Below are 15,692 nucleotides of genomic sequence, written 5' to 3'. Positions count from 1 at the left end.
CATAGAATATTATTTTTGAGTTTCATATATATATAATAATTTTATTATATGTATATATACATATGTACACATATCCAAGATAAAAATTTACTTCCTGAGCCTACTTCAGCTTTCTATATCTACTGGGTTTTGTCTTTTACTATTCTCTTTCTGCTACTAGATACCAAGACATTTTATCTTTGTATAATTCTATCCTTTATTCCATTTGAAAACAAAACCAGATTCAATTACCTTGCATAGTCAATCATAATTTTAAACTATAATTATTCTATACACTCTTGATCACCCATTGTACAACTTTAACCAAAGTAACTAATTTATCCTTTACTCGTTGTACTTTCTTAAAAACAATAACAACAACAGAGACTCTTGCAATCCTTTAAGTGGTAAAAACTGACTTTAATTAGGAACTGCTACAGTAGAGGAAAAGAGACCTCAGTATAGAAATGTCTCAATTTTTAATGCAACTAGAAGAAATGGGGATTTACAGCAGATGTGAGGGATTGGTGATAGAAAATTACTAAGAGGAGACATTAAAGGTAGGGAGAATCCTTGCTAAGCTGACATAACAGGATTCTTGCTGAGGGCAGGCCAAGGTGATCAGATATCAAGAGTAGGATGCTGGAAATTTTATTGGATAGCTAAAGGGTGGAATTTTCTCTGAACTGACTTATTAGCATTCTTGCTAAAACTTGGCTACATAGCCCAGCATGAATGGGCTGCAGTCTAAGGCCTATTAAAGCAGAGAGCTGAGAGGAACTTGACTAAAATTTGGTCGAGAAGACAGTCTTTGTCAACGTCAAAGGGTGGGAATTGTGTGTTGTACGTAACTATTTTAGTAAACTAACAAAGCTCAGGAATACTCAAAGTGTAACCACTACTGCCACACCTTATTCACACATTTTTAAAGATAGTAAACATTATTCTTGAAGTGACAAAAATGAACATATTAACTAACATGATCCAAAGACACACTCTATAAAATAGTGATACACACACACACACACCTCTTATGACCAATGTTTCAATACTCAATCTTATTTAAAAATTACTCAATGAATACCCACTGAATACTTTATTAACATGAAACCAAAATGTTAAAACAACTAAGAATCTCAGAAGTTATAATTCAATGAGTTCACCCAAAACAGTCAGATTTAAAATTCCAACTGATGTAACACATAATTTTATATCCTTTGTAATTATAGATGCTTACTTTATGTTCCATTCTGATAAGATCAGGGAGAAGACCTATGGCTATTTTATGAAACATTTTATCCAACCAATCTGTTGTCCAAGAATTAATTATGATTATTTGAATTTGAATTCTCATATAAAAATCCTCTGAGCCATAATTTTTATGACCATTTAATTCAGAGAAGGACAGCTTATATAAAATAGTAGAAATTTCATTGTCTTTATCTTTTAGAATTTGGAGGATATTAGATTCAAGGCAGTACTTATTAATCCTCATAATTCAATAACAACAGAACTCCTCATAGAGGATTCATATTTATTTTACTAATTTATTCTTGAAGTAGGAAAATATTTTAACTCATACAATGAGAGGAAAAAGCTCCAGTATTACAGAAACACAGTCACACATAAAAATATTAGGGTCAGTTCTAGAACTTCAGATATAGATGAAGACTCAGACTACCAAAATTAAAAGTATATATGAATAAGCACAATCTCACACTGGCTCTCTAACACAATGTCTAATTCCAATAAAAACAAGGCAAGTAGATTGACCACATAGAAAGACAAAATGATTAAAAACAAGAGCCAATGAACAAATCAAATTCTGTATCATCTCTCATCTGATAGAAAACAGGTCCCATTATCTGAAGGAGATTACCAACGTTTTGATCATAAGTCCAAATTCACGATCTCTGTTGTTATCAGTGAGTAATAACCTGTCATTCCTATGCAAACCGGGAATGGAACGAACCAAAGTTCAAGAATTAAAAGAAACAAACAAATAAACAAATAAAAAGCATCCAAGAAGAAAAACAAAACAGAGGTCAGAATGTCAATAAAAATAAGGTGCTGGTGCTGTTTGGGATTAATTATGGGAACTAAGAAGAGTCATGCTTGAACTTAAACATCTAAGCGGGTGCACTGCCTGGGAAAGTTATTGGCTCCATAAAGTGAATCCACTTGGAAATCTTGATGAAACCATCAGAACAGTCAAAGTATAATTAAAAAAAATAAAATAAAATAAAACTCATATATACTGATCATGTGTCAATTATTTATTTACCCAAGCCAGCAGAAATGAAGGCATCAATAATCTGTGTCCTTTGATAATTTAATTTATCCTTTGTTGTAATTGGTAACTCTTTCATTGGCTAAATATTAAATGTTTTCCTTGTGTTGACCAATTAAACAATTGTGGTCAGAGGAATTTCATGTGCTCATAGACTATTGAACATTACATATTCACAATGAAACTGTGCATACAATATTTCCTGGATCTCCAGTTCTTGTTGTACAGCATTTACAAGAATTTATACATGTGTATAAGAAGACTTATAACAATATCTGTTATTACTTGTCAAAGCAGACATTTGGAAAAACTGAAATGTCTCTGAATGGGAGAACGTTAAAGTGTTCTGATATTTATTCTCTAATTGCCTTTCTCCAAAGATTTTTACTGTGCCAACTCTGCTCTGTGTCTTGTAACACTGAATTTAACAGATTGAATCAACCAGTGGCTCTTGCCCTCTGGCTTCTGAGTAGGTGTAGCTAATGGAGGCTATCACTGGAACTTGGAGGACAGGAAGTGAGTATTTATTCCTTAACTTCCTCCCTTCTGAACTCTGAGTTGGCATTACTGCTTCCCCCGACCACAGTCCTCAGATCTTGTTGGTGGCCTTCTACAGCTATGGCTCTTTGGTTTATAGTAGTGTTCCCTCCAATTGCCCTTGAGCTGTAGGCACAGTAATGGCTTCCCATTGTTGCCAGTCCTCAATTCTTTACTAGTCCTTGTTGGTTACCTTTACTGCTGACTCAACCTTTGTGTAATAGATTTTCTTCATTAACTCCATCTGAATGTGACACCTCCCCCCCCCCACCACCAATTTAAATAGTGGTACAGAGAGAAGACCCATGAAATAGCCCTTCAAAATGGGATTCTGGGAATGATCGGCTCATGTTTTTGAGAAGTACCTGTGTATCTTCCTTGTCTAGAGAATACCGAACTTTAATCATATGTGGCACACAGTTACACTATGATTACTCAGATTATCACTTGTGTTTGTATAGAATGAAGTTCAAGTGAAAGGAAGGTATCCTAATCCACATATAATAAATGTCAGTCATTAAATGTTCTAGCTGCTTATCCTTATTTTGCTGGTCAAGTCTGAATGAACTAGCTTTTCCTTGCATAAAAACATGTTTGGCTTGAGAGTGGCTGTCTCAAGCACCATTACATGAGTTAGGTCCCAACATAATCTGGTCAGAGAAGTATAAGGAGTGCTCTGATAAAATACAACTTTATACTAAAAGAATTGTAGGATTATGTCTATATTAACTGAAGTCTAGGGAATATTCATGTGAGTAAATTTTAAGATTATGGGGCTGAAATAAAAAATATGAGACTAAATCAGGTAATATGTATTGACATGCATGTATTCCCCTGAGATTCAGGTATCAATGTATCGATGTGAGTACCTGGAATGGTGTCAATAGCCTGCTGGATTGGCTAAATAAATCCTGAACTCACTGAAGATATTTTCACATAAATGGCCATCACAAGGCATTCATTTTAGAAAAGGCTATTAATTATCAAGTGGATTAGTTACCGGTCCAGTGGATTTCAGTTGGCCTCTGCCTCTAACCACTCCAGTGCTTGCTCAGTGAGTGCACGTGTAATGTGCCCATGTTGACCCAGATGGGAGCTGCGCGTGGACTCAATATCTTGGCCTTCCCCTCAACGAAGCTGATCTGTGTACTACCATTGCTGAGTCCCAACATGCCAATGGGTGAAATCAATTTGGCATCATTTCTTGGGGGGATTAGCTAGCTGCATGGTGACACACTGATACATTGGACCTCTTTTTATTGTGCTAGAGGCAATGATTTGTTCTGGCAGGAATGGATACTTATTTCACAGTGTATTTGTCTTCCTTGTCTGCTCTAATGGCTTCATACTGTGTCAGCCTAACTAAACCAGTACCATTTTCCCCAAATTTCCTTCCATGCATGTTTTCATGTTAGGGCTCAATATAGAAAATTTCATGTGAGATTTAGAAGATGGTAGTGAAGCAATAGTCATTTTTGGTCTGAAAGCCAGTATAGGGCAATTATGATCACAGCTCATTCACGTTACTGCTCACCTTGCTGGTTGGTTCCTCGGTTCCAGGTACAAATGCATCTGTATGATGAAGGTCATCAGCTTATTCAGCAGGTCACCTGTAGCATTAAAATTGGAAGCATTAAAATAGATACAGTTCTATTTGCCTTTTGCCTCTTCGACTTCCTGTCCTTTTTTTCTTCTGGACTGCTGGTTTTGCAGGCTAGCATGAGGTTTAGTAGGAAGAAACTTACACAGATTGCTTCGCATTTTCCACCATTGCATCAGGTCTAATCCCCATAAGAAATCCCTTATTCTCAATCACCTACAGTGATTCTATTTCTCTGATCAAACTCTGAGTGATACACCTCGGGAATGTCTATCCACCCAGTCATTTGCATGTTTATAGAATGTCTTATTAATTATCATGCTAACTACACAACATTGCATCTGTACTAGCATACACAATCTACAGCAAATAAAGTACAATAACGAGCTCATACAATATGGAACTCATCTGTCTACATACATGATCTATCGCTACAAGTGACTGACTTGATAGATTAATGGAATGATCTGCTGAGATGCAGTTACACTGCCAGTTTGAGCGTCACACCTTGGGATGACGACATGCTGTACTAAAATGCAGTATAAACCTGTATTTAGCTATGGAAGGGTTGTGTTATTTTTCTCTTCCTTTTGAGTCACCCTCTTCTGAAGATGCAGCTTTCACTTTTGGCCCTAGAAACCACTCTTTCCTCCTCTCCTTGTCACTCCAGGGATAATCAGAGCTCATTACTCTTGCCAGGCTTGGGTTCATTTATAGTTCTTGGTTGTTTCTTGTAACCCTGCCCAAACTTTTATATAGTTCCTTTGGTCAACTCTCTGCAATCCCCCATTTGAATATTGCATCTCTTCTTCTCTGGACTTAAATTAATACCCTGAAATATCTGTAAAACAATGAAAAGAAATAAACTAGAGCCATATGGGTAAATATCTGTGAATCAAGAGTTTAAAAAGTTCTGAAAGAATATGTTCCATTTGATGTTTATCCCTAGAAAAGAGGGCAGAGGTCCTTTGTTAGGAATCATGTCAATGAGCCTTTGGCATTTTTTGTGATGTTCTAATTTTTAAAATGAGAATAAATTCCTGTGCTTTCTTTCTAATTAAAGTTATTTCAAAAATTAAACATATCTGTTGATTTTATTTCACCTGGAATAAATTTTATTTTCTAAAGGCATATAATTTTTTCATATACTACTTGATTCCATTTGCTAATATTTTGTTAAGGATTTTCATACCTATATTCTTTTTCCTTGCAGTGACTCTGCGTGATTATGGTTTTAGGGTAATCCTAGCATCATAGAATGAGTTAGAAAATGTTCCTTCTGTTTCTAGTTTTTGGTAGATATTGTAGAAAATTGTCATAATTTCTTTCTTAAAAGGTATGTAGAATTCACCAGTGAAGGCATCTGTGTCTAGTGCTTTCTGTTTTGGAAAGTTATTAATTATTCAGTTTTTAAAATTATTATAGGCCTTTCCAGTTTATTTTTCTTTTATTGAGTTTTGGTAGATTGTGCCTTTTAAAGAATTGGTCTATTTCATCTAGGTCATCAAGTTTATGGGCATAGAGTTGTTCATAATATACCTTTATTTACCTTTTAATGTCCATATAAATTGTAGTGATGGCCCCTTTTAAATTTCTGATATTAGTGATTTGTGTTTTCTCTCTTCTGTAGGTTGATCTGGCTAGGAGTTTATCAAATATATTACTATTTTCAAAGAACCAGCTTTTGATTTTATTGATTTTTCTCTATCAATATCAGTTGATTTTTGCTACTAAGTCTTTCTGTGAGATTTTGAGTTTTCAAAGTGTCACTTTTTCATAATGAAAATTCTGATATTTTACAAATATATTAAACAATATTTACGCTTTTTTTTTCCAGCTAAAATGTAGGAGATGATCATATTGTTTGAACCTGCTCTGTTTCAGACTACATGGGGCTAAGAATAATATACTTCTGAGCTAACTGACTGTAGGCATGTTACCTAAAGCATATGCTCTCTGTGTCCACAGGCACTTGAAAGGAAGTTTATGAGTCATGGATATGAATGGCCTTTGGAGAGACACTGAGAATGGTTCCTATTTAGCTCTGGCTCAATTTCATCCTTCGTAGTTCAGTCTGGCACAGTTCAACAAATACTCATAGAGTGTTTATAATGTTCCAGAAAATGTATAAGGCACTGGAGATACAGAGAAAAATAAGAGAGCATCCCTGCCAGTGAGGAACTTCTCTCCTGTAGAACATGCATAGAGAAACAGTTTCAATGTCATGAGGTAAGTGTGGTATAAAGGTATGTGGAAGGTGCTATGGGAGTGCACAGAGAAGCATAGAGTAGAGCAGAGGTTTTCATGGTCAACTCTGTGCTGGATATAGTTTCAAGTGTCCTGGAGGAGTCCCATCTGAAAAGGGAATATTCTTTTATAAATGAGAAAATAAATTTTCCTTGATTTTATTTCTTTGCACTTCCTCCTGCTAGGTTTGCTTGATGGGGATCCTGAAAGTGCCCCCCCCCCCAAAAAAAATGTGGAATATGCACAGATATCGATCCTGGGAGGCCTCTGGAAAAGGAGCGCTCTGAGCAGGTTTTGAAGGGTGAAAAAGGCACAACTCTCTCTGGACGCCAGTCCTCATCTGCAGTTCCTTCCCCTGGAAATGTTCTCAGGCCCTTTGTGTCTCCATGCTGGCCCCTCCTTACCCTTCAGATCTCAGTTACTGTGACCACCCAACACAAACAACGATTTACCTCATTAGTCTCTCCTGTGACATTTTATGTTATTGTGAAAGCGGTTCAAGCAATTTATCCCACCTCTTCAATGCTATGTATGTGTGCTTACGCCGATTGAAATTTATAGTAAAATCCACTTGGTTTTGATTAAATGTCTTCACACTCCCTAGGCATTCTGCTTCATTTGAAACTACCAACGAGTGAGTCAGAATTGACAGGTAAAATTGCCAAAGGTGATGTTCTTAAAATATCTAGTCTCGGTTCTGTTTCCTCTCCAGTGACTCTCATTACAAGGTTTTCCTTTCAGTCATTCTTACCAAACCAATGGGGTTCTAGGAACAATTCCCCTGACCACATGAGCTAAGTTAGCAAGTCCCGGTCTCTGCAGCAGTACCTGGCCATGATCCTCCAGTTCTATTAATTAATTACCTTTCTAAATTCTTTCAGCTTTTTATATACTAGCAATGGCACAAGCAGAAACTCAGTTGCCAATGCATTCTAGTTCCTTGAAGATGCTGTGGTCTGGGGACAGGTAGGTGGAAAGATGGAAAATCAAGATAGCAACAGAAAAAAGAAATTGGACTTGATGAAATTCAATTTCAGTTTAGAAAAAATATCTTTGTGGCAGATCCTCTATTTGCAGATATCAAATTAAAATTGGTTGTGGCTAAGTAGGTTACACTGTAGGAGAAAAGAAGCAGATTTCATGAGGGAGTGTACAAGGGGCTATAGCTTGTGGAGGAAGGCAAACAAGTGACTTTGACTTTTACCTGGTGATGGCAATGTGTGTTAGGTTTCCAGGGTAAAGCCAAAGCCGTGGAGGAGAGTCAGGGCCAGCACATGTAATGTCTGCAGCACAGGGAAGGGACTTGGGGCTTCAAATGATGACTTAGAAAAGGATTTATTTCCTTTTCATCTCATTAACCTTTCGACTGGAGCAAAGGGCAGTTAATAACCTACAGAAATTAGAAGTCAAGATCGCTTACTCTATTTTATTTCTGTGTTTACAGAGAAGTTAAAAAAAAGGAAGAAATGCACCTGAGGCTAGATCTCCATGGCATTTCTTGGAACTAAAACCCAATGAAGCACGCAGCATTTGGAGAAGGGCTGACTGGGAAACAGTCTTCCTGAGAATGCAGCTCACCCCACCTGCATGTTAAATCACACAGCTACTATCGTTTTTGACCGTGATGTAGAAAAACTACTACAATGGTATTAAAAGGGAATTATTCCTCATGCCAATCTATATTTGTTGAGCATCTACTTTTTTTTTTTTATTTATAAAACTTCTCTAATTTTGATCACCACAATATCCAATAGATGTAGATAAGGGTCAGAGAAAACACCAAATTTAAGAATTCAGTCATATGAATATTGATAGTAAGAACAGTGAAAGAAAGGGTCAACTTAATTTGTTTATTCATTCAAATACAATAAGGATTTATTGAAAGAATTTCTTGATACCGTCTACATTTTACCTTCACAGAGCAACTGACAAGTAGATATTGGCTTAAAATACAGAAAGCTCCGCTGGACGCAAGATATAAGTGTTGAACTGTCAATCTGATAAAGCATAGAAATTGCCAAACAAGAGAAATACTGAATTCTCAAATAGTATATCTTATTTATGATTTAGATATGCCACTGATATAATTTAGTTCTGACCAGAAATTCACTTACATACTGACTGGTGAATTTCTATGGGTTTATTAGTAGGATGCCATTTCTCTCTACTGTTTTCAACCGTAAACTAAAGTGAATGAGAATCTCTTTTGGGAGTTGACAAAATCCATTTTTAAATATACAGAAGAAATTATGGTGTGTAGAGCAAATGTTAAAGAGCCACTTTAATAGCCTTTTTAAAAAACCCTAACCCTAATCATAACCCTAACCCTAACTCTAACCCTAATCCTAACCTCTAACCCTAATCCTAATCCTAACCCTAACCCTTAATTGTCTTTAATTAAAAAAATATGGTGGTTGATCAATGTCCTGGAGATCAAAAGATTCAAACTGTTCTTTTAGGACATTCTCAGTTTTCTCAGGGATGGTTGGATGTCTTTGTCTTGTTTTGTATATTCAAGTAGGAGCAACATTTGCTTTTGAAATGCTGAAGACACAAGGATATATACATGTTCATTTTCTGGTAATAAGTTCTTCCACCCCCCCTTTTGAAGTTATCAGATCCATTTCGAGACTCCTAATTTTTCCTGTTTTCTTGTCTAATACTTTCTTCTGATGTATCTTCTGTAGGTTTATTATACTCGAACCATCCTAGGTTTCAAATTTATTTGGTTTTTATACTATCAAAACTCCCATGGTTGATTAAATGTCTATATTGTGTTAGCTACTATTCCCAAAAAGTCTTCAGACTTTATTTCTTATTGTCTAACCTTTGGTGACATTAGTATATTCTTTCCCAAATATATTGTTTGAGTGCCTAGGAAATTTCTAATTTTACCTATGAAATTAGGGAATAAATTAAGTAAATCATCAACTTGTTTGTGTAGAGATAATAAATTCTTCCATGAAGTTTACATTTATATGGAATGTGGTCCTTATTGGCTGGTAGTGTTTCCAAAAATGACGAGTTAGCAATTGTTTAGATATCTTTCTTTTTTCGCTCATTTCTCATACATCTTTTATCTGTTCACTATTTATCATCCTTCCCGCCCTTAATCCGCTTATATATCTATCCATCTATTCATCTATTTTTCCATCCATCTATCTAACAAACTTATTCATCCCTCCAACAAACAGTAATTAGAGGCACGGCATGTGATGAGAATGGTGCTGGGGGAACATGACGGAATAGAATAATGTAAAAAAAAAAAAATGATATTTCCCTGCACAATCTTAATGCAGTGCTTCTCAGGTTTAGAACTATTTGGGGTTGGGTAAATTTTTATTTGGGATGGTTGTACTGTCATCCTGGGCATTGTAGAATGTTTAGCAGCACCCTTCGCTTCTACCCATTCAATGCCAGTAATGGCCTTTCTCCTTCTCCGTTCTGCTCCCCCCTACCCCATATGAAACAGCCAAAAATGTTTCTAGAGATTGCCCAACATCTCATGTAGGGGAGTAAAACATCCTTGATGAGAACCCTGTTTTAATGAAAGAGACTTAAAAGGGCATATTTCCCTGTTTTTGATAAGTCTTACAATAAAGGTGCACATATTGGGGATGCAATTTAGATATTTTCTGTCTTTGTTCCTACCTCTGATCATTGCTAATATACTTCTGCAAAGTAGTTCTTAGTGAATCTCAGAAGATCATATATTTTAGAAAGTTATTCATCATAACTCATGGTTAACTTCTTTTGTATTACAGTGACTTTGGTATTCGATGTAATAGCTCCTCATCCAGGTAAATTATTCAGCTGGATGGCTAATTAGACTTTGTTGTTTGTTTTTCTGAAATGCAGTTTCTGTTGAAATTACATGTAGACATATTTACCATAAATGCTCTTTTTAATTATTAAATATTAAACTAGTGAGAATGATCCAGTGTATCGATCAGGATGAGAAGAAGTGGAATCTGTAATCAGCTCAGTTAATATTTTTTTTCAGGGGCTATGCTATTTTTTAAGTAAAAAACTTTGAACACTTTATTATTATTATTATTATTATTATATTATTATTATTATTACACTTATTATTTCTGTATCAGTAAGTAATTTCCAAGCATAGACCTTTAGCAGTTTATGTCACAAAAAAACGTTAAACAATACTCCATTAAATCTTACTGGGTATGAGACATTTGTGCTGATTAGCTCATGTAACAGATAATATAGGCTCCTTATTGTTCCAATTCTTTGCTTACATCATTTTATTTATTGATGCTCCTGTGCTGTTTTCTCTTAAATTCTAGATTGAAGCATATCTTCCCTTGGGTTTTGTAGGATGTGATGCAATGTCATGGTTCACTATGTATTTTTTAAAAATATTTCTTTTTTATTAAAAATTAAGTTAGGGTAACATTGATTAATACAATTATATAATTTTCAACTGTGCATTATAATTTGACATCTGTATATTCTATTGTGTGTTTACCACCTAAAGTCCAGTTTCTTTCAGCTACCATATATTTGATCCCTTTTACCCACTTCACCCTCCCCCTCCCTGCTATATTTGACTCCCTTACTGTGTCTATGTATTTTTAATTCTGGAATTCAAGGAATTATTTGAATATTGCTTCAAATGCTTTCATCTTTCTCACTCTGTCCAGTAAAACTTTGATTATAAGAATTCTTTACTTATTGGCCATGGGTGGAAATAGGAATAAGAGGAACTTGCAATTTTCTTTTTGCTGTATGTTCTGGTAATTTTAGTAGGTTTCAATGACATCAGAGTTTACTATAGTGTTGATAATTATTATCTCTTTATTTTCAGAGGTAATCATTTCTCACTGTAATTTACCCTGTAAGTATCTATAAAGAAAGGCTAAGGAGGATTAACTTTGGCTTTGCCTAACTTTTAAGGGATGCAGAGCAAACTCCTTCAATTAAGGTATGACTGACATTTGGCTGTAATAGTACAGTATTTATCTTTGGGTGTATTCAGATGAGTACATGCAGACTTCTATCACAGCTCTGGAAGTCTTGGCAGAATAAATGCACGTAACACAGAAAGAGAATGACCATCTGAAGGGGAGAAGAGAGAGGTAGACATGGTAAAAGGGGTCAAATATGTGGTGACAGAAAGAAATCTAACTATGGGAGGTGAACACACAGTGTAAATATATATATATATATATATATATATATATATATTTACTTTTAAAATGTACAGCTGAAATTTATTGGATTTCATTACTCAATGTCACCATAATTAATAATTAATTAATTAAAAAGAAAAGAAAGAGAATGACTTCCCTGTATCATCCGCCATTCTACATTATACTACATTGTATAAGTGGCTAATATGTTCTTTAGGAGCTATGTCTAAATCAGTGTTCAAATGTTATCTGGTCTGCCCTTGGTAAATTGGCCCTTCTCACCAACAATAGCAGAGATTCATTCATTTTGTCTTTTGGATACATGCAGGTCTGACTGTATCTGAGTTGAGATTTTTCTAGCTAGAGGAAGAAATTAATCTTTGTGTAGCCTTAGTATTTTGCTCTTTATTTGCATTTTTGGATGTGTTTTGGGTTGGAAATTTGGTCACATTGCTTAAAGAGGTCAATGACTTAGCTTCCAAAAAATTAAAGAAAATACTTTGTTCTTTTCACTCAAAAATTTCTACTTGATTATAACTATTTGTGTTATTGAGTTCCTTATCTTTCTATTTGTCATATAAGGGATTGATTCTTCTCACCCCCTCACCGCCCTCCCCCCCCCATAGATTTCCTTTTTTAAGCTTCAAATGCCTCCTTATTTTAGAGTCCTTATAAGTTTGGTGACTAAGTGTGTATTTACACTATTAGTACCTTTCCTAATTTTCGTTTATTTCATAGCGAAACTCTGGGATGTGTGCTACTTCACATTCTCTAAATAGGTTTATTTGTAGCCCTGGAAATTTTACCATGCATCATCTCAATATCTGAAATATAATCACCTCAGTACCTCTATCTTTATCATCCTGATCTAAGTCACCAATATCCCTTACTTGGATTGTTGCCATAGCATCTAATATTCCTGGTTCTATCCTTGGGACTCTAAACGGTATTTGCAATGCAACAGCCAGAGTGATCCTTTAACAATGTAAGCCAGATTTTGTTGCTCCCCTGTTCACACTCCATTTGCTTATCTCATTCAGAATAATAATCTAACTCCTATGGCTTATAGAGCCCTACTATACACACCACTCTCCTTGCCTCGACTTCCAACTACTCAGGTTGAGCCTCTTTGGCCTCCTTATAGTTCTTTGAACATACTAAATTAGCTCACACCTCAGAGTTCTTACTCTTGCTGTTATCTCTACTTGGAATGGAATATTCTTCCTCCAAATACCTTCATGGTTTGCTCATTCACTTTCTTTAGCTTTCTGATCAGTCAATTTATCAGCAAGGTGTTTCTTATCAATTCTATTTTATAGAAGCTCTCCCCATAGTGCCCAGTTCTTCTTCCTTGTTTAATTTTTCTCCATCGTGAAATCATTGACTGACACCCTATATATCTTTTTGTGATTTTATTTTTCAATTGTCTATTTTCTTCTTGGCTATATTCCTAGTGTTTAGATTACTTCTTGGCATATAGCAAGTTCTTGATAAATGTCTGTTGAAGGCAATGAGTTAATAGATAGGACCTAATTCAGTCTAACCATTCATTCAAAAAAATTTTTCACTACATAATAATTGAAAGATACTGTATGGAGATAAAAATTTAAAGGCATGATAATTTATAATGAACAATTTATAATCATACGGAGGAAATAGACATGTGACCAATTCTAAATATAATAAGTTAATGTAGATGTATAAGTAGGCCATAAGGAAGGTGAGACAGATAAGGTTCCATTTGATTTGGATGTTAATGAATTTATTATATTTCGAGAAGTGTGAAATAGAGAAGGATAATTTCTGGCTTGAGGAACAAAATCAGTCACAGAATCTTATAAGTTTGTTTTATCATAGAATAGTCCACTATTGCTCATCTAGTATATGAGGTTGGTTATTGCTCTTCCCGGGAGGGGATAGTTAACATTGATCATACTAATAAAGCAATTTAATATCGAATGCCTTTTGTTTGTGGTTTCATCAGGTGCATCCATGGGTACCAGTCCACTAGATCACTTACCTGTGCTAGCAAGACCACCTGACAATTCAGTTACTGTCATATGTAATGACAGCAGTAGTGGCCAACAGAATGTTATTTGACTTACGTGAAAAGCACAGGTAATATTTGACTTCCAAATTTATATACTTTTCCATAGAGGGTACTAATGTAATAGTATTAATTTGAGTTTTCTCATTTTCTTCCTTTAGGTAATGGAAGAGTGCACCTAACCAAGTGAGGCAATGAATAGAGCCAACCACTCTGTGGTGTCTGAGTTTGTGTTCCTGGGACTCTCTGATTCCTGGGAGATCCAGCTTCTTCTTTTTTGCTTTTCTTGTCTTTTTTATATGTCTAGTATGGTGGGAAATCTCTTCATAGTGGTCACTGTGACTTCCGATCCTTATTTACACTCCCCCATGTATTTTCTGTTAGCCAATCTCTCCATAATTGACCTGATATTTTGCTCCATTGCAGCACCCAAGATGATTTGTGATCTTTTCAGGAAGCAGAAAGTCATCTCCTTTTGGGGTTGTATAGCTCAGATCTTCTTTAGTCATGCTGTTGGAGGCACTGAGATGGTGCTGCTCATTGCCATGGCCTTTGACAGATATGTGGCCATATGTAAGCCTCTCCATTACCTGACCATCATGAGCCCACGCATGTGCATTTTGATTTTAGTGGTTGCTTGGATCATTGGTCTCATTCACTCTTTGGCTCAGTTGGCATTTGTGGTAAACTTGCCCTTCTGTGGCCCTAATGTAGTAGACAGCTTTTACTGCGACATACCTCGGCTCATCAAACTTGCTTGCACAGATACCTATAAATTGGAGTTCATGGTCACTGCCAATAGTGGGTTCATTTCTTTGGGTGCTTTCTTCTTGCTAATCCTCTCTTATATCTTCATCCTGGTCAGTCTACAGAAACACTCCTCAGGTAGTTCATCCAAGGCTCTTTCTACACTGTCAGCTCATGTTACTGTGGTGATTTTATTCTTTGGTCCACTGATTTTTTTCTATATGTGGCCCTCTTCTTCAACACATCTGGATAAATATCTAGCTATATTTGATGCAGTTTTAACTCCATTTCTAAATTCAGTCATTTACACATTCAGGAACAGAGAGATGAAGATGGCAATGAATAGAGTGTTTAGTCGGCTTACAGGTTTTAGAAAAAATTACTGAATGGCTTTATTGAAACATAAAGTTTCCAAGAGATTATTCATAAATTTTCTATCTGGGAGATAATGGTGAGCCGTGTGAGACAGAAGGAGAGTACAAAGACAGTGGTGCACCCGATCCTAGACAGCAGGTCTGTTCATGGGCCCCTACAACGGGGGTCAGACTTAAAGCGTGTCTCTCAGGCCAAAACTTTAAGGCAAGCAAGTAGGCCTTTTTCACAGAAAGACTGAGGTGTGTGTTTTAGTCTCCTCTCTGTGCTATGCCCTGATGGTGATAGTCTGCCAAGATCTGTCTCTGATTATTAGTCCCATAGGACCCAGAAAAGCCAGCCACCCTGGTCATCCCCTAGGTGGCAGCTGCAAAGCCCAGGTCACTGGATGTGAAAACCAGGGCACCAGACACATGTGTAAAAACTCCCCTTGGAGAGATACCAACGCTCTGTAGTGCTACAAAGGAAGAGCGAAAAGTTGGTGCCTACCTTTCTCTGTCCAGAGAGTGCCCCAGCATGTTCCCAAATGTATGTCAACAGATTCCTGCCACTCAGGATAGTAACTCCGAGACAAGCAACAAACAAAGGAATCTCTTCCATACGAAGTCTGAACAGCCCTTGATCATCGCTTCTTGGCTGTGGCCAGGGGCAGATGAGTTTGAGTGCGTGTGTCCTTGAAAAGCTGTTCTTCTGATTGTGATAGCCTTGAGTCTCATGAAGGTG

At 36.2% G+C, this 15,692-nt stretch overlaps 1 protein-coding gene across 1 annotated transcript; it reads left to right on the top strand.

Annotated features, from left to right (window-relative positions):
* The first annotated feature begins 14,044 nt into the window (after window positions 1-14,044).
* On the top strand, window positions 14,045-14,983 carry LOC107517971 (olfactory receptor 4F15-like). The gene has a single exon (XM_016159190.2). It carries the CDS (start codon window positions 14,045-14,047, stop codon window positions 14,981-14,983), a length of 939 nt encoding a protein of 312 aa, XP_016014676.2.
* The last annotated feature ends 709 nt before the right edge of the window (window positions 14,984-15,692 follow it).

Source organism: Rousettus aegyptiacus, unplaced genomic scaffold (assembly GCF_014176215.1).
Source record: "Rousettus aegyptiacus isolate mRouAeg1 unplaced genomic scaffold, mRouAeg1.p scaffold_m13_p_3, whole genome shotgun sequence".
NCBI classification, from domain to species: Eukaryota; Metazoa; Chordata; class Mammalia; order Chiroptera; family Pteropodidae; genus Rousettus; species Rousettus aegyptiacus.
This window is presented reverse-complemented; position numbering and strand designations above follow the sequence as displayed.